Source organism: Phyllostomus discolor, chromosome 8 (genome assembly GCF_004126475.2).
Source record: "Phyllostomus discolor isolate MPI-MPIP mPhyDis1 chromosome 8, mPhyDis1.pri.v3, whole genome shotgun sequence".
Taxonomy (NCBI): Eukaryota; Metazoa; Chordata; class Mammalia; order Chiroptera; family Phyllostomidae; genus Phyllostomus; species Phyllostomus discolor.
The window spans coordinates 70668708-70687134 of NC_040910.2; the positions used below are offsets into that span (position 1 = coordinate 70668708).

Here is an 18427-nt window from a genome sequence, read left to right on the forward strand (position 1 = left end):
GGTTTCTCCTTTATTTGGAAGACCTAAGTTCTAGGCACCCCGGCACCCCCGCTCCAGCCCAGAAGGTTCAAGGGTGGGCCCGGAGCAGAAGAATGCCACATGGGGCTTTCAGATGCTGTGCACCCGGAGTGCACCTCGATACCCCGACGAGCCCCATTCCAAGGGAGAGATTGATATCTGGCGTGCCAAAGACAAGACAGCTGGGCGTGGGATGGTGGTGCGAAGTGCGTGGGGTGACAGAAGAGTTGTTTCTGACCCCCATGGGGTGTGCAGGAATGCGTGAGACTCACCTACGTGTGGCTGTAGTCACGTGTGGTTTATGGCGGTGTGTCTCACTTGTGTATACTGATTCACATGGATGATTCACAAGTAGGAATGTGGGTGCTCTGTTCCCAGTTGTGGTTGAGAGAGAAAAGGAAAGGGTCTCGTGGGGCAATTTGGGCGTGGAGGGACGGACAAGGGCCCCAGAGCATCTGTAGGGCTCCTGACCAGAAGGAGGACAATGTTTCGATCAATCATACGGACGTCGCTTACTCCCTGTCTCTTTTTCAGCATTTGGCCCCTCCCCTCCCAATGGGGCTCAAGCTCCTGATACCCATCTGGGTGAGCCGCCCTGTTCTGTCAGCCAGAGGGACCGGCTGTGTCAGAGAGAAGCAAACAACTATTAGGGTGCAAGTGTGGGCGGAGAGAGGGAGCCCACAGTAAGCAAGGGCAGAGGCCAGGAGTTTCTGGAGAGAGAGCATCTCAGAGAGAGCTGAGCCTTTTCTCAGAGGCCTAGCCTACCCCCCCACCCCCCTACCTCAGAGCTCCTCTCTATCGGCTCAGCATCCCAGCAATCCAATTCTGCCCCACCTGCTGCTCACGTTCAGGCCAGCTGCTGCTGGGGCTAACCTGGGGGCATTCCTCCTTCCCTCTCATTATGGCCGTGTACCGCGTGCGAGTGACCACTGGTGCTTACCTGGGGGCAGGCACACTGGACAACATCTCTGTCACTCTGGTGGGCATGTGTGGTGAGAGCCCCAAGCAGCTACTGGATCGCATGGGCAGGGACTTTGCCCCTGGATCGGTGAGTACCGACGAGAGAGGGAGGAGTGGGGCAGGGTAGCTGGGTGGCCCTGAAGGAGGGGAGGGTCTTCCCTCAGGGCTCACTCATCAAATCCTGCAGAACTCAGAATGCCGGTCCTGACTTCCTCACCATTCCTGGTTCTGTCTGGTTCTTGTCTTTCCTGGGGATAATAAATCCCACCCAGACAGGACTGTGAAGGAGCCCTGGGCAAGGGGGTCAGAAGAATTCCCCTGGCTTCCTAGCTCCTCCTCTCATAACTGAAGATGGGCTCTGGGCAAATCGCTTGAACTCCCATAGTCTGGGTTTCATCTTCTCTGGAGGAATCTGCCTGTCTCTGCCAGGCCCAAGGATTGTTTGTTGATGGGTCCTGGGGGGAAGTCGGCGGCCAAGGGGGCTAGTGAAATCCAGAACCCACCCTTGCCTGTGGTAGCTGTGGTTGCTTCTGCCTTGTGAAGGGATGCTCTTTTCAAATTCATACAAAAGCATCACATGGGTCAGCAGCAGCTCAGGTTTCTATGCCAGAATAGGTGTAGGTATAGCTGCACCTTGCAAGGCGCAAGGACAGCTCTGGTGGTTCCTTGCCTCTTACCTACTCTCTCCCTTGGTCCCCTCAGGTACAGAAGTACAAGGTGCGCTGCTCAGCAGAGCTGGGTGAGCTCTTGCTGCTGCGTCTACACAAGGAGCGCTATGCTTTCTTCCCCAAGGACTCCTGGTACTGTAGCCACATCTGTGTCACTGCCCCAGATGGTACCCTTTTCCACTTTCCCTGCTATCAGTGGATTGAGGGCTACTGCACTATAGAGCTGCGACCAGGAACAGGTGAGCCAAAGGCAGGGACTGGCCCATGCTGCAGAAGGCATCTGTTGGGATTAGGGGCAGGGTCTCCCAGAGCTCAAGGTGTAGGAAACAGGGTTGGGGTTAGTCTAACAAGTTCAGGACTCCCAAGTAGATGTTTCCTGGGGAAAAAAGTGAACCTCTAAAGTCCTGAAAGGTAGAGGCCTTCTAGACAGTATTCACCCCTCTGGAGACACACATAGACTAGACACATGCTCACGTCCATTCACACCACCCAGCACAGACACAAACACACACAGATGGCAGTTTGCTTTCTGCTGACTGCCTCTGCATGTCCCCCAAAAGGGGACAAGCTGCATGTCCCCAAAAGGGGACAGGTGAAAAAGCCCTGAATGTTGAGAGAATTTAGCTGAAAAGGCTCTGTCCACTACTACTGGCTTTTCCAGTGTGGATGAAGTCCCCGTGAGGTGCTATTAGGATTCCTTCTTGAATTTAGGTGCCCTTTCAAGAATGCTGGGCTCTGGCTCCTTCGGCCTCTGGGCCCCCATATCTCCTGAGTTGTCTGATCTGGAAAGGCAAGACTAGGGTTAGTCTATGGTTTGAGATGAGTCTTAGGGATGAGAGATGCTGTGCTAGATCAAGGCAAAGTGAATGAACATTACCCCTTGGCCCATAGTGAGTTCTTGATAGATCTCACTCAGAACCCCCATCTGTCATCATAACTCCATTCATCACTTCACAAAATATACTCACATATGTTCCCCTCATGTACTGTGAGCATGCTATGTACACTGTGCTAGGCACCATGCTACGTGCTGAGAATACAGAAAGTGAATACAATGTGACTTCTGCTCAGAAAGAGTTAGTTTTAGGAAGAAGACAAACATGCAAACAATATAGAAGATTGTTATAATTCAGGGGTGGGCCTGCCTGAATCCCTTTTACTGATGAAGATACGAAGAACATGGGATATCCATGCCACTGAGGGATTGGGTACAAGGGTTAAGGGGTTCAGGCAAGCTTTGCTGGAAAAGCTATTGTTTGAAAAAGAGACTTGAGAGATGAGTAATTTTCATTTCCCACAGCGAGAACTATTTGTCAAGACTCCCTTCCAATCCTTCTGGACCACAGGAAACGGGAGCTCCAGGCCCGACAGGAATGCTACCGGTGAGGGTGACCTAATTTGACTTCTTTCCCCATCTTTATTAGGACCTCAGACTTAATCGCTTTACTAACTTTGACCTTGGTTCCAATCTTGGGGGCCCAACTCCAATCAGGACCATTATTTAAACCTAACCTCAACCTAATACTGACCTTGAGTCCAGACTCAGAACACTAGTACCAATAATTGCACCAATACTATCGATGAATCTACACTCAGCCCCAGCTACCTTTGATATGACCCTAGTATTGATGAATCTCAGCCCATCCTCAGACTCACCCCCTCCTCAGTGTCACTCCCGAACTGTCCATGATCTTGATCTCAGCACAAACCTGACGCTAAAGCAGTTGGGACATTCACATCATCCTCAAATTCTACCCTGATCTGAAGCCCGATGTCTCAGGCAGAAAATTCAAATTTTCTGTCACCTACCTAGAAAGTTGGAGTTTTTGGGAAGTTTTAATTTCAAGGCATGTTTTTAAAAGCTAAAGTTTCTATGTACCCTAAGTTTGACCTGCTACCTCTAACCTCCTTCCCCTGGAAGCTGGAAAATCTATGCCCCCGGCTTTCCTGGCATCGTGGACGTCAGCAGCTTTGAGCAGATGGAGTCAGACAAGAAATTTGCTTTGACCAGGACAACGGCTTGTGCAGACCAGGATGACAGGTGAGGGAAGACCGGGCCTTGGGAAGAAGGTGGAGGGGTGTGGGGTGAGGGGTCTGTCGGGAGGTGGGATCCCAGGCAGCCTGGAAAGAGAAGTTGGGAACTATGATAAGTGCAATTTAATCCAAGTGTCAGGAGTGGAACAGGCCGGGAGGGCCCAGGGGTCTGGCAGAGAGGAGGAGGTGATTCCAGGCCTGATGGGAGAGGGCAGAGGAAAAGCCCAGAGTGAGGGAAGGCCAAGGAAGCCTCGGGGAGGAGAAAGGGAAGAAATTAAGGAAGTGACCCGCAGATCTTTCTAACTGTTCCCTGCTCTTCTGCCCCACTACCCTCCCACCCCACTCTCCCAGCAGTGGGAATCGGTACCTGCCTTTCTTCCCCATGAAAGTTGACATCCCATCTTTGCTGCACATGGAGCCCAATATCAGATACTCGGCCACCAAGACGACCTCGCTGATCTTCAACGCCATCCCTCCGTGAGGCAACTGCCCGCTCTGCGCTCCTGCTCACTCTCCCATCTGCCTCTGCCCCTTCAATGCACAAACACATCTCTGCTTCCCTTTCCCTTCTTTCTGCCTCCAGTTTTCCCTCTCTTTGTCCCATAGTGTCCCCTCTCCCTGCCCCAGTCTTTCTCCCCTGTGGCCCCCAGTCTTCTGTCTCTCTCTCCTTAGACTCCTCCATTCTTTATCTTCCCATTGTCTCCTCTCTGCTCCTTATTCATCCATTCTTTTTTCATTCCTCAAGTCAATACAATTGATTGTGCACAGCATGGTCCCAGGCACTGCTGGGACCATGTTGGGTAGAACAGAGATGCCTGGCTCTTACTCTTTAAGGAGGCGTCCAGACCACCTCAGTTTCAATTCCCAGAACCAATGCTTTCTAGCTGTGTGAACTTGATTTTCACTTGGCCTCTAAATAGTTTCCTCATTTATAAAATGACAATAATATACATACTTACTCCATAGGTTTGGGAGAAAATTTAATGAAGTAACACCCAGCACAAAATAATCTCTCAATAGATGCTAGTAGTATTTTGATATAATCTTGGTTGGGAAGAACTCAGTATCACTAGGGAGACATGCTACACAGTGAATTAGCCATCAGAAGGGTCATCAGCAGCTCAAGGCAACAGCTGAAGTTCTAAGTGTGACACGGCTGGAGGGGGTACTGTCCATACTCTGGCGTCTAGAGGAGGCAGGGATCTGGGAGTGGGGGAGGGAGGTGGCATTTGGGGTGGTAGGTGGGACTGAAGCAGGCTTTGCACCAGGGGGAGAAGGATAGGTGAGGAGAGAGTGGGTGGGTCCTGGGCAAACCCATTGACCTTGTCAGTTCCCTCCAGACCTCTAGGCTGGGGACACAGTGCTCCTGGAAGCCCCAGAACCCACCTTCACTTTCCCTCCCCCGCAGGTCCTTGGGTATGAAGCTTCGAGGGCTGCTGGACAGAAAGGGCTCCTGGAAGAAGCTGGATGACATCCGGAACGTATTCTGGTGCCACAAGACATTCACTTCAGGTGTGCAGAGCCAAGCAGGAGATGTCCATCTGCTAACCTGTCCCATGCTCAGACCCCTCTGCCTGTCCTGGGAAAGCACCCTCCCCTAGCACCCTCAGACAGCCTGCTGGAGTCTGGTGGGAGGGGCTCCTGGTTTTGCTGGTGGCAATCTCACAGGCCCCCCTCAGGAACCCACACATCTCCCCTTCCTCTGGGAGGGGACAAGAATAGGGGGGTAAGGACAAGAGATACTCTGCTTGCCTGGGAAAGGGTCAAAAGTCATTTGGGGAGCCCTGATCCTGCTCGGGAGCACTCACTTCTGTTCCTCTGCCCCCACCATCAAGCCTTCTGGGCTTTGGGGCCAGACTTAAGTTCAAAGCCCTGTTATGCCACTCAACTAAACAACTCACTCCACCTCTTTGGCTCTGTGTCCAGTGTTAAATGAAGATGTAATTCACCTATTTTGTAGGGTTGCTGTGAAATCCTAAACCAAAGTGATGAGCAAAGAGCTGGGCAGGAGCAAGATCTGGGGAAGTAGTTTCCAGACCAACAAGTCCCTCCCTGTCTCCCCCTCTAGAGTATGTCACAGAGCACTGGTGTGAGGACCACTTCTTTGGGTACCAGTACCTGAATGGCGTCAATCCTGTTATGCTCCATTGCCTCTCCAGTTTGCCCAGCAAGCTGCCTGTTACCAATGACATGGTAGCCCCCTCGCTGGGGCCTGGCACCTGTCTGCAGACAGAGCTAGAGGTGGGTGAGTTGCCATTATGGAGAAAGGATGGTGTGAAGGACAGGGTGGGATGGCCAGGGCTGCATTCAGCCTGCAGGCCTCATCCTCTGGGTAGCCCTGGCCCTGCACCTTTTAAGTAGAGTAATTGTGGATAAGGGCCCGATGGGGCTGGGGCTGGCCTGAGGCCTGACATGGGGTCTGGCGCAGTGATGTGAATGTTCAAGACTCATTGAAGGGGTGTGGATGAACAGGACAGTTTGGAGGAGGCTCTCCCTCTATTCTGGGCCTCCAAGATCCTGAGTGCTGATGCCCAAAGAAGGCTGTTTCAGGACAGACCAAAGACAGTGCCGCTAGATACAGCAGGTACAATCATGGAGAACTAGGAGTTTTGAGGGTGTGGGAGAAGATGATGATACAGTTTCTCTGAAGCAGTCAAGTCCTCAGGTATCCTTTAGAAGGCTGGAGGTGCGCTTGGTGATTTTGTTTTTCTTGGATACACTGAGGTCATCTGCGTTGAGAGTAGGAAGGACCAGGTATGGGCAGAAGGGGAGAGGATGAAGGCTTTTCCAAGCTGGGAAGCCAGGTGAGAAGTCGCACAACAAGGTATTCGGCTGGACCTCATTCCGAACATTCTGGGAAGGGTGGGGTACCCGACATTGACCATGAGTGCAGATACCAAGCATTACCGAGGCCAGAGCTGAGGTGGAAACGTGCAGAGAACAGGGAGAAAAGCGGAGCGCGGGAGGGAAGGGCACTCTGAGGCTCTGTGCTCCTTCCGCAGAGAGGGAACATCTTCCTAGCCGACTACTGGATCCTAGCGGACGTTCCTGTCCAGTGCCTAAACGGCCGCCAGCAGTACTTGGCTGCCCCTCTCTGCCTGCTGTGGCTCAACCCACAGGGGGCGCTAATGCCTCTGGCCATCCAGGTGAGCCTGGGGCGGGGTTTTAGGGGTTAGGGCTTTAAGGTGCACCCTGGCAGTCTCGAATCTCACTCCCTTATTGTTCTTGGACGCAGCTCAGCCAGACCCCAGGGCCCAACAGCCCCATCTTTCTGCCCACTGACTCGGACTGGGACTGGCTGCTGGCCAAGACGTGGGTGCGCAACTCCGACTTCCTTGTGCACGAGAACAACACGCACTTCCTGTGCACACATTTGTTGTGCGAGGCCTTCGCCATGGCCACGCTGCGTCAGCTGCCACTTTGTCATCCTATCTACAAGGTCGGTGAGACCCCCTGGCGGGTCGAGAGGCGGCGGGGCCAGGGCGGGGCCCTGACCTTAGGTTCCTGTGACCTCATCCCACTCGCAGCTCCTGCTTCCGCATACTCGGTACACGCTGCAGGTGAACACCATCGCCCGCGCCACGCTGCTCAACCCTGAGGGCCTGATAGACAAGGTGCGGCCTCCCCGACCCCCGCCCACCCCGTCTCTGAGGCCCTGCTCCCATGCGTACTTTCCTCCACCTACAATCCAGTTTGGCCTCCAATCTCATCCACAGTTCCCACCAGCCATCCCCTTTTCCCAAGACCCACCCCTGCCCCCTGTCTCCTACTTGCACCGCCCACAAACCTTGTCTCTGCCCGCCCATCTCACCCACGGGGTCTCACCCCTCAGGCCAAGTTCCAAATGCTCCTTGAGGTGGGTAGGGTATCCCCAGCCTAAGCACACCCTCCTTGACCCTGGGCAGAGCCCTGCTCTGCCTCCCTGACTCCCCAGCATCAGTTCATTCATTTAGTTACCAAATACCTAAGGATTACCTCCTATGCACATAGTAGGGTCACAACCTTGGTAGCCCATGTCAAGTCCCAGTGGGTGATTTTGATCTGTGATCTTGCACTGCTTAACCGAAAAATCCCCTCTGCTGAATCACTAGCCCCGTCTGGTCCCCAGGCACCAGGGTGGAGGTTGGGAAGGCCCAGGAGCTGAGCTGTGATGTATCCTCAGGTCACCTCCATCGGAAGGCAAGGCCTCCTCTACCTCATGAGCACTGGCCTGGCCCACTTCACCTACACCAATTTCTGCCTTCCGGACAGCCTGCGGGCCCGCGGTGTTTTGGCTATCCCCAACTACCATTACCGAGATGATGGTCTGAAGATCTGGGCCGCCATTGAGAGGTGTGGGCCTGGGACCCTGAAGCCAGTCTGGCCTGGCAAGGCCCGCCTGGTTCAGGGGCAGTGTGGACCTCTGTGTTGATGTAGGCTGGGGCGCTTGGTGGTGGGGTTTCCAGGTGTTCTCAGCATGGGGCACTCCCAAGGGTGAGCATTAGGGTTGGGGTCCCCTGTGAAATGGCAGATAGCTTTGGGCTGGAGAGAGGTTGGGCTGTGTGTGAACACAGTGGAGGAAAGGAAGGACAGAGTGTCCAGAGAAGGTGAAATAGCTAGGTGTAGCCTGGGGCCTCTGGGCAGGCAGGTCTTCCTTTCTCTTGAGTGCCGAGCAGGGAGGGTGGGCTGCATGAGTCTGGCTCTCCTCTGTGTACCCTGCTCCAGCCCCTTTGCAGGACGGAGGCCCAGAGCACCCATGACTCAGGAGTCATGGAGACTTGAGGGAAGCCTGGGCACTCAGGTTCCAGCTGCATCTGGGCATCTTCCATGGCTGTCAGTGGAACAGCCGCTATCCCCAGCCTGAGCATCACTGGACCATAGTTTTCTGGCCAGGCCTGAGCCCAAGGTCACTGTGATAGCATGGGCATCTCTTTCCTGCAGCTTTGTCTCAGAAATCGTGGGCTACTATTATCCCAGTGATGCGTCGGTGCAGCAGGATTCGGAGCTGCAGGCCTGGGTCAGCGAGATTTTTGCTCAGGCATTCCTGAGCCGGAAAAGCTCAGGTATCTCTTCTCCACCCCTTAACCACAAGCTCCCAATGATGCAGTGCTCCCCCCGGCTTCACCATTAATCAGTTCCTGTTTATTGATCAGAGTTTGAAGTACATCCTAGTATTAGCCACACTGAATAGATGAGGAATAGGCACAGAGAAGGTTATACAGTAAGTGGTAGAGGCAGGATCCAGGGCCCGATCCCATGATCTGCAAAGCCCTTGCTTTCAACCACTACCCTGTGTCCCTCTGGTCCCTTCTAGACCTTTACATGAGCCTGAGCTCATGATCCATTCACTTCCGTTTGCTGAGTTGTATGGATGTGCCGTATCATGCGGTAGGAGCCATCTTTAGCCTCAAACAAGAATATTTCTCAGGGCATGCTGCAGTCTCCTCATTGCATCATCTTGGGAGGCACATAATGTCAGGCTGTCCCATTCTTAGTGATGCCTAGAGTGATTTCTGAGTAAAGGTGGTGACAGGCAGATTGCTTTTGGATCTTTTAAAGGGTGACCCCTCCCTGAGCTTTGCAGCCTGCTGTTAATCACGGGCATCTGTGATTTCAATTGCTCCTCTTCTCGAAGGCATTTCTCTTTGGGGTGGTCTATTTCTTATTTAAGACCCAGAAGGGGGTATAATTACTGTTGGCTCACTCTCCTGTCTTACTTAATTAAGCTTGCCTCTAATTTCATACACCGGAACATTCTTCAGATTGACAAACATGTCTCCTGACCAGTATAAACTTATCCTAGATTCATCTGTTTTAAGGTAAAACACTCATTCATTAACCTCAGGCATTATGCCTTTTGCTCCATATTTCAAAGGGGAAAAATACTAATATGAGTTACAGAAAAATTCCCGTAGATGATCTGACTGCTTTCCTTTTTTATTTTCAGCCCTAAAGGTTAGAATATCAGCCAGGAATAGAACATTCGGAAACTTCCCACACACTCCCAGGCAGATACCCAGTCCTTCCTCGAAACCTCTCTGTCTGCCCTGTTGTATCAGTGTCCCTCCAGTCATCCTGACTCCGAACCTTGGAGCCGTCTTTGACTCATGTTCCCTCTGCCTTCCTCTTCCCCTAAACCCCGGTGGGTGGCAAACCCTATTGTCCTGGTAATTTCCTGCTGTCATCACCCTAATCCCAGTCCTCACGCTATTCCTGCATTGTGGCAGCTGCTTCTCAACCTTTAGATGCTTGCCTGCCAAGCCAGTATGGTGCCACCCTGGCGATCCTCTGAAATAGTGCCCAGAAACCTGGCCTGGCACACTGCTGCAGCCTCGCCCCCAGTGAGCACCCTCCCTGGCCCTCCACCTGGCTTATGCCCCATTTCTTCCCACTCTGGCTTCTTACCCTCTCATGAATTCACTCCATTCAACTGGTCATCGCTGGGCTCTTTTAATATGTAGTAAGTGTTGCTCTAGGTGCTGGGGTTTGGCAGTGAATATGACAGACAAAAATCCCAGCCTTCATGGAGCTTGATATTCTTGAGGGGAGACACAGATAACAGACAAATATGTTAGGTGGTTATGAATGCCAAGAAGATCGAAACAGTATCAGAAATCACTGCTGTGTTGAGGTGGGGGGATAATTCCAGATATGTGGTCAGGGAAGGCCTCCCTGAAAGGGTGATGTTTTAGTAGAGATGTGAAAGAAATGAAAGAGCTATTTCTGCGGATGGCTGGGCTTAACGGGTGCAGTCAGAGGGGGGAGTGCAAGGCCTTGAGGCAGGAGTGTGCTGGCAGGTTAGAAGAACAGGAGGAAGGCCTGTGTGGCTGGAACAGAGTGAGAGAGAGAAAAGTTGGGAAGGAGATGAAGTCAGAGAATAAGCCAGAGCCAGGTCAAGTAGGACCATGGTGAGGTAGAAGGGATGGGAAGCTCATAGAGGGTTCTAGAAAGTAGTGACAGAATTGAATTTATGATTCTAAAGGACCACTTCCTTGAGCTGTCGGAGTAATGGTGGAAGCAGTCAGATTCACCCGGGAGTGAGATGCTAGGTACTGGGTAGTGGTGGAAGCAGGCGATGAGACAAAATTGGCTTCTGGAAGTGTTTGCTGGTATGTGGGGTATGAGATAAGAGCAGTGAGCGCACAGGATAAAGACTATCAAAATGGGACAGCTGTGGGAGGGACAGGTTTGGGGAGTGTGGGGAGTAGGCAGTCGGGCATTAGGCTTTGCAGACGTTAAGTCTGAGATGGCCTGCAGACACTCAGCTGGAGCTGACGGACAGCTGCAGATGTAAGCCCACTGAGCCTAGACTTCAGGGGGCGGGGGGAGACAGCCAGAGATGTGCGCTTAGGAGTTGTCAGCCCATGGGAGGAGGTTGAACTATGGATTTGGAGGAGACCAAGTACAGAGAGAAGAGGGCCAAGGGCTGAAGTGCTTCCTCTGTCATCTTTTTTCCATTCAAAGCTTACCCACTCTTCCTCAGGAAGCCTCCTTCTCTTCCCCACCAGCACAGCCTCAGTGCCTTGCCTGCCTGCCTGCCCTCTCTTCAGAGAGCCAACCCTGGCCTGAGAGCTTCCTTCTGCTTCTACCACTGTGAGCTTATGAGCAGCACATTCTGGTCATCTGTGCCTGCAACTAAGCCCAGTAGCAGATGACCTGCTTGCTTGGACAATGGTGAACTAGGTAGACTTAAACCATTAAGTGCTAACATGGGCTGTGGACAGGAGTGCCATGGTGGCTGGCAGGGACCTGGCTGCACAGCTGTGAGCTCTGCCAGCTGGGCATTTTCTGGTCTGACCCCAGCACCCAGCTCCTCTCCTGACCTTCTTCAGAGACCACCCACCATTAGGGGTGACCACCCCTAACAGCTCAACCCTAATCTTAGTCTGAAGACAGTGGTGGCCAAATGTTCAGCCCTCATCTCCTCATTCTCCCCCTGTGCTGAGCCCCAGCCCTGGGTTGTCCCTAGGAATCTAGTCCCCTCCACACCCTCTTCCCTTCCTTCCACACCCAGGCTTCCCATGCCGCCTGTGCACCCCAAAAGAGCTGGTGAAGTTCCTCACAGCAATCATCTTCAACTGTTCCGCCCAACATGCTGCTGTCAACAGTGGGCAGGTGAGGCTGCAGGGGGCAGGCCAGAGGGGCACTGGGCCGGGAAAGGTTAGGTTCAGCAATGCACAGGAGACCAGGAGTTTGGGCTGAGAGCATGGGTGGGTCAGGTTTGGGTTTATCATTAGGGTTGGGGTAGGAGTGGTGACTGCGTGGAGGGAAGGACTGGTGTCAGATGATGACTGGGGTGGAGCTAAGGCCAAGGTTGCAATGGTGGCTTGGGTCGGTGTTGCACAAGGAGTAGAACCTACGGACTCCTGTCATGGTCAGGACAGAGCCAAGTGGAGTATCAGGTTGCTCTGTTTGGCGTGCCAGCCCAAGGCCTATTTCTAGAGTTACCTCCTCTCTGGGTCCTCCTCCTTCCTTGGTGATTCATTCCACCCAGTCCTGGAACATTGGGAAGGGAGTGACAGGGGTGATCCAGGCTCCTGCTGCACTTCTGGAACTTCCTATTCTCTACCCCTCCTTCTCTCCCCTTCCCACTACCTCCTCATTCCCCAGCTACAAGACCCGGGACAGTAGGGGGCAGGATAAGGGATGATGATAATGGAACTGGTCCTCTCCCTCTGGCCATTGACTCAACTGGTGTGGGGGTCTCCACAGCATGACTTTGGGGCCTGGATGCCTAATGCCCCATCATCCATGAAGCAGCCCCCACCACAGACCAAGGGGATGACCACCCTGGAGAGTTACCTAGAGGCACTCCCAGAAGTGAACGTCACCTGTAACAATCTTCTTCTCTTCTGGTTGGTCAGCCAAGAGCCCAAGGACCAGGTGTGTGCATGGGGTGGGGTTGGGGGTGGGGGTTTGCAGGGCCTGGGCACTGGCAGTGATGGTGGCCACCCCAGGGGGACTTAGGGGGTGACTGCTGGCATTTATGTCGACTCCTGAACTGCCTTGGGTTCTTCAGTTTCTTCAGGAAATGATAGTTGATCCCCAGAGACATACACTGAAGCAAATACCAGTTAGTGGCTGGGATACAACGTCCATCCAATTCACCAGTTTACCAATCCACCCATCCAACCATCCATCCATCCAACCATCCAACAAACCATTTATTCTTCCATCCATCAACCATTCATCCATTGACCACTTACCCATTCATCTAAACATTCCACACACATTTATTGGATACCTCCCATGTGTCAAGACAATGCTGGGCATCAGGCATGTAAAGTTGGGTGAGACCTTCCTGCCTTCAAGAATCCTATTGTCTAGCTGAGGAGATACACAGATAAATGAAAAGGAGTACCATAGTGTTGTAGGTATTATTTAGGTGCTAATTTCTCCATTTGAACAGGTACTTCCTGAGCACCTGCAATGTGCCAGGCACTGATGGGCAGATGTGAACCCTCTCCTCATGAGCTGGCTACAGTCCAGTGGTACATGTAAGGACAGGGACCTGTTGGAACCTGACCAAGTGTGGGTGAACACAGGGAGGCTTCTTGGAGGAAGTGACATCTAAGCTGGGACCTGTGAGACCAGTAGGTGTTTGAGAGACAAAGGAGGGGCAGTGTGAATTCCTAGGCAGAGGTGAAGGATGAGACCAAATGAAATGAAGTGAAGTGAAGGCAAGAGTCCATTATGTCTCGAGGGTCACAAATAGTACAGTGTGGGCACAGTGTTCATTCAGAGCACAATGGGGAGACACTGAAGAGATTTAAGCCTGGGGTGACACGGCTAAATTTGGGTTTTAGCAAACAGTGCTTCTGTGGCTGTGTCGATGGATGGGAGGGGCGATTTTGGAGGCAGGAACAACAGTGAGGAGGTGCTACTTAGGCTACTCGGCCTTGGGGGGGCGGGTGAGCAGCCCTTTGGTCACCGATTACCATCATCTCCACGCACACATTCAGTTATCAGTCATGCCTCTGCCCTCCTGGTTTTGTTCACAAGTTGTCTGACATTACAGGAATATCCTCATTTCTCATGTCTGACTCCATTTGGTGCAGATATTTTATCTCCTTAGCAAGTTCTGACTTATCATCCTATAGCCTGGGGTTGCCAGAAACTCATCCCTGGGTCCTGATCCTTTCTGGTCCCCTTTCTCAAGGATTTCAAGGCATTTATTTCTGTCATTATAAAGGAAAAAAGCTCTTTTTTTGGTCTATTCGCAGAATACTTTGTTACTACTCTCAATGCAATACTCTCACTCAATACTTCTGGCTACCAATGCATGGGGGTTGTTCCCACCCGAAACAATTCTCTGACACAGCTGGGCGCCCTCTAATTTAGCTCAGTGCTGACACTATCTGGAGATAGTGTCAGGTCCCGCAGGTTAAGGGCTCTGTCCCACAAGACTGCCACTGTCCCCCTTCAGACACCAATTGCCAAATGAAAGTCCAGGTTGCCAGCTGTGTTTCTGACCACCCAGCTATAAATCGGGTTTCTACAACCTCCTCCTCAGGTTTGAGTATATGCTGGAACAGCTCACAGAACTCAGGAAAACAGTCTCTAGAGTACAGGTTTATCATGAGAAGGTACAACTCAGGCACTGCTACATGGAAGAAATGCACAAGGTGGGGTGTGAGGGAAGGGGTGCTCTCTTCCCACACACCTCACCTTGTGTGCCCTCTCAGGTATGCCGCCTCCCAGAGCCTCCACCCATGCACCAGCCTGGGAGTTCGCCAAACCTGCATTTTAGGGATTTTGATGAAGGCTTTATTACATAGGAGTGATTGATTAAATTATTGGCCACTGGGGATTATTTTAACCCCCGGTCCCTCTCCCCTCCCCAGAGGTTGGGGGGTGGAACTAAAAGTTCCAACTCCCAATCACAGGGTTGATTCCCAAGGCAAGCAGCTGGGTGAATGTGCTTTCCAGAAGTCACCTCATTAACATAAACTCAGGCGTAGTTGAAAGAGGCTTATTTTGAATAACAAAAGACACCTGTAACAGTCTAAAGTGAAATTATAAGGGTTTCAGGAGCTCTGTGCTAGAAGTGGGAGGAAGACCAAATATATATTTCTTATAAATCACAATATCACAGTGGAGAGGGAAGAGTAGGCAAGAGGATGCTGCTGAAGGATTCCCTCCCCATGAGCCAGTGGGAAGTTTAACCTGGGAAATCAGAACCACCACAGTAATGGCGGCTATCCCTTTTTGAGATTCTAGATTCTATCATCTTAGTCATTAAATTGTATACCGTATGTCCACTACTTTAAAATAGAAAATAAATAAGTGGCTATATTTACAGTACTTCATGCAGTGCCTAGCATATTACTACTCAGGAAATAGTAGTTCCATTTTACAGGGGAGAACCCAAGGTTCAGAGACACTAAGCAATTTGTCCAAGCTCACACAGCTAGTAAGCAGGCTTGAACCCAGTCTGCCACACTTCTGTGTTCTGCTTTTTAAAAAACTAAACTAGAGTTTTAGAAATTAGATATCAACTTGGTAAATCAGACATAAAACTGATGCTTTGAAAAGACCAATAAAAGAAAACAGAGACAATTCTAGTAAAGAAAAAAAAAGAGAGAACATAAATGTACAGCATTAGGAATGGGAAAGGCATATGGCTACAAATACAGAGAAGACTGAAGAAATTGGAAGGAAGGAATTCTACTTACAGTTTTATGCAAACAAATATGGAAATCTAGATGAAAGAAATTATTTTCTAGGAAAACATAAACAAAACTTAACAGAAGAGATGAAAACCATACAGCAATGGAAAAGGCTGTAAAAGATCTGACCGCTGCCGTTACAAAAGGAGGTTCTAACAAATCATCAAGGAACAAGTCATTCCTAAATTATTCAAACTGCTTGAAAGTGTAGACAAAGGTGAAAGTTTCCCAAATCATTGTACTGGATTCTGCTTTACTGGGGACCCTGATACCCCCACCTGACAAAGGTGGGGCCCTTCAGAAGAGAGGTGGGTCTTAGGCAGATTGCTCCTGTCCCAGATTGCACTTCCCATCTGTGTGACCTTAGGGATGGAATGGGGCATCTCCAAGCCTTAGTTTCTTTTTTTCCTTTTTATTGAATTTATTGGGGTGACCCTAGTTAACAAAATTATATAGGTTTTGGGTGCTCAATTCCACAACGCATCATCTGTACACTGTACTGTGTGCTCACCATCCCAAGTCAAGTCCCCATCCGTCACCATTTATTCCCCCCATGCCCCCTCCACCACCCCCACCCCAGGCCTCAGTGTCCTTATCTGTAAAGTGAGAATGACAAGAGCGCCCGCCTTACAGGATTGTTGTGCCATCGTGATAGTCCCCATGAAGTGCTTGCAATACGCTAGCTGTGATTAAGAAAATAAAATTATAAACTTGTTCCACTTAGCTACGACAATCTTAGAAATATACCAGCAGCCAACGAAGGCCGATAGTACATAGTAAAACAATAATACACCGTGACGAAGTCTAGTTTATTCTAGGAATGAAAGGAATGAAAGGTTGGTTCAACCTTATGAAATCTAACAATATAATTTGTTACATCAGTAAAGAAACACACCATATAATCATCTCCATATAGGTCAAAAAAGCATTTGGTAACAGTGTACAGCCATTACTAATAAAAACTCAGTGTAAAATGAAACCCCCTTATGGAATTTTGATAAAAAGTATTTTTCAGAAGACAAAACACTGCCCTTATGGTATAACAATAGAGGCCTCCTTATTACAGTCAGGGACAAGAAAACAAAGCCCACTGTTGCTGGTGGTAGTTAGCACTTTTCTAGAAGGCTTTACTAGTGCAATAAAACAAGACAAAACATTTTAAAACATTAGTATTATTGGCAACAGTTTTATAGTATGAAGGTTTTACTGGGCGGGAAGTGTGTGCTGTTCAGGAGGCCAGCCACACCAGCTGTGATGGTGAACTGGTTGTGTGGTGCGGTCATGGAGAGGGGCAAGCCCTCGCTGCCATCCCGGACTGAAGGTCATCACAATATTTTTTGATTGTCATCGGCCATGCTGTGCGGTGTGATGGTGTATGGTGGTGGCGACTATGTTGGCAAAAATTTAATGCTATTGGATAAGCTGTCATGATTGGGAAGCTGTCTCTGGCCTGGTGGTCTTTAGGGTGAATTTTGTTCAGTTGTGAGGTAGTAGGTGATAAATAGGGCGTGTTTGCTGGAGCGTGTTCACTTTGTTTTCCGTTGTGTTATGAATGTGGTTGTGTTCTTTCAGTTCAGAGAACAGGGGACCTGGCACTGGCATGGACCTTCAGAGATTTTCTAGTCCAATCCATCCATTTTCACAGGCAGAAACTGATTCAGGGTAATAGGCAAAGAGTTACCAGCAGAGGGAGCACTAACCTTAGGTTGGCAGGCTCCCAGGCCCCCTTCCTTCACCAGGCTCTGCGAGCTTTGGGTGTTCGGGCTCCTCTGCGCGGGTTGCGGTCGCGTGAGTGGTGGTTTGTGGTTGTGATTTGAAGGGTGTGTGTTTACAGTAGCTGTGCCTAGTTCATGCTCTTAGAAGCAACCTTGACTGTATTTGTTGACAAATGTGGTTCTTCATTATTCTTCATCCTGCCCTGAACATGACCCTTACCCCGCACCTGATTTCCCCCCAGAGGCCCCTGGGCACCTACCCGGATGACCACTTCACCGAGGAGGCCCCAAGGCTGAGCATCGCTGCCTTCCAGAACCGCCTGGCTCAGATCTCACGGGACATCCGTGAGCGGAACCAGGGCCTGGCACTGCCCTATACCTACCTGGACCCTCCCCTCATCGAAAACAGCGTCTCCATTTAATCCCCTCCTCCTGCCACCCTGGAAGACGGACCCAAGCAGGAGTAGGGCCAGATTCTCCTGGTCCTCCAGGCTCTTTTGCCCTCTCTGTTCTCCATCAGCCTGAAACTTCCCTGCAGGTGGGGACGTTTTCCAGCCAAGATGGTTCTAGCATCATATGAAGTGGGCCCTGAGTTGTAAGGGACCAGTACAACAGTACTCACGGTGAGAAGCTGCTGGTGAAAGTCAAACGCACAACACACCCTCCACAAGGAAGGAACCCCATCACCCCTTGCCTTACTTTGGGCAGGCTTGTATTTCCTTCTCGTGTCAAAATCTACCTCCTCCCATTGGGATCCCCAGCTTGGGACTCTAAACTCTCCTTCCCAGTTCTCTCTCCCATCCCCAAACTTTCTCTTATCTTGCCTCTTTGTTTCCACTTTCCTCCAACTCTGGGATCAACCAATCCAACTTCCTTCTCTGGAAGAGCCTGGAAACCGGACAAGAAAGGATGTATGCCCTAGATCTGCCACGTGGACCCCTCTAACCCCAGTATCTTTAAGGGGAGGGTTAGAATTAGAGCCCAGCTTACCTGGACCTCTAGTTGTAGTTCTTTCAGGGCCAGGCTCCCTGGCGTGGGTGTGTACGGAGTCTCTTCCCGTCTCTTGTCCTCCTGCTACCATCCCTCCTCCTTTTTTGTTTGTTTGTTTGTTTATTTGTCCTTGAGCCCAGTGACTTCAATAAAAACCAACATATTTGGCTCCTGTTTCATTTTTGGTTTGATACGTGTGTGTATGTAGGTAGGGGGAGGTGCCAGGGGATTGGACAAGGTTGGAGCAACTGTGAGTCCTTGGGTCATCTGCTGGAGACAGGAAACCTCCCAGTTTCACTCAACGCCTAGCCAGGCCCTACATTCCTGCCTTCACCTCCCGGAGTGTGTCATCCATCCATCAGGAAGTGAAGGAGTATCCAGAATGAAGGGGTTG

At 50.9% G+C, this 18427-nt stretch overlaps 1 protein-coding gene across 1 annotated transcript; it reads left to right on the forward strand.

The window, feature by feature from the left end:
• The first annotated feature begins 417 nt into the window (after nt 1–417).
• Nucleotides 418–18212, forward strand: LOC114515164 (hydroperoxide isomerase ALOXE3). The gene is made up of 15 exons (XM_028534487.2): nt 418–1066; nt 1681–1885; nt 2947–3028; nt 3568–3687; nt 4032–4157; nt 5089–5192; nt 5749–5921; nt 6683–6826; nt 6916–7119; nt 7208–7294; nt 7843–8012; nt 8601–8722; nt 11674–11774; nt 12372–12542; nt 17286–18212. Exons 1-15 carry the CDS (start codon nt 920–922, stop codon nt 17463–17465), a joined length of 2136 nt encoding a protein of 711 aa, XP_028390288.1. The 5' UTR covers nt 418–919; the 3' UTR covers nt 17466–18212.
• The last annotated feature ends 215 nt before the right edge of the window (nt 18213–18427 follow it).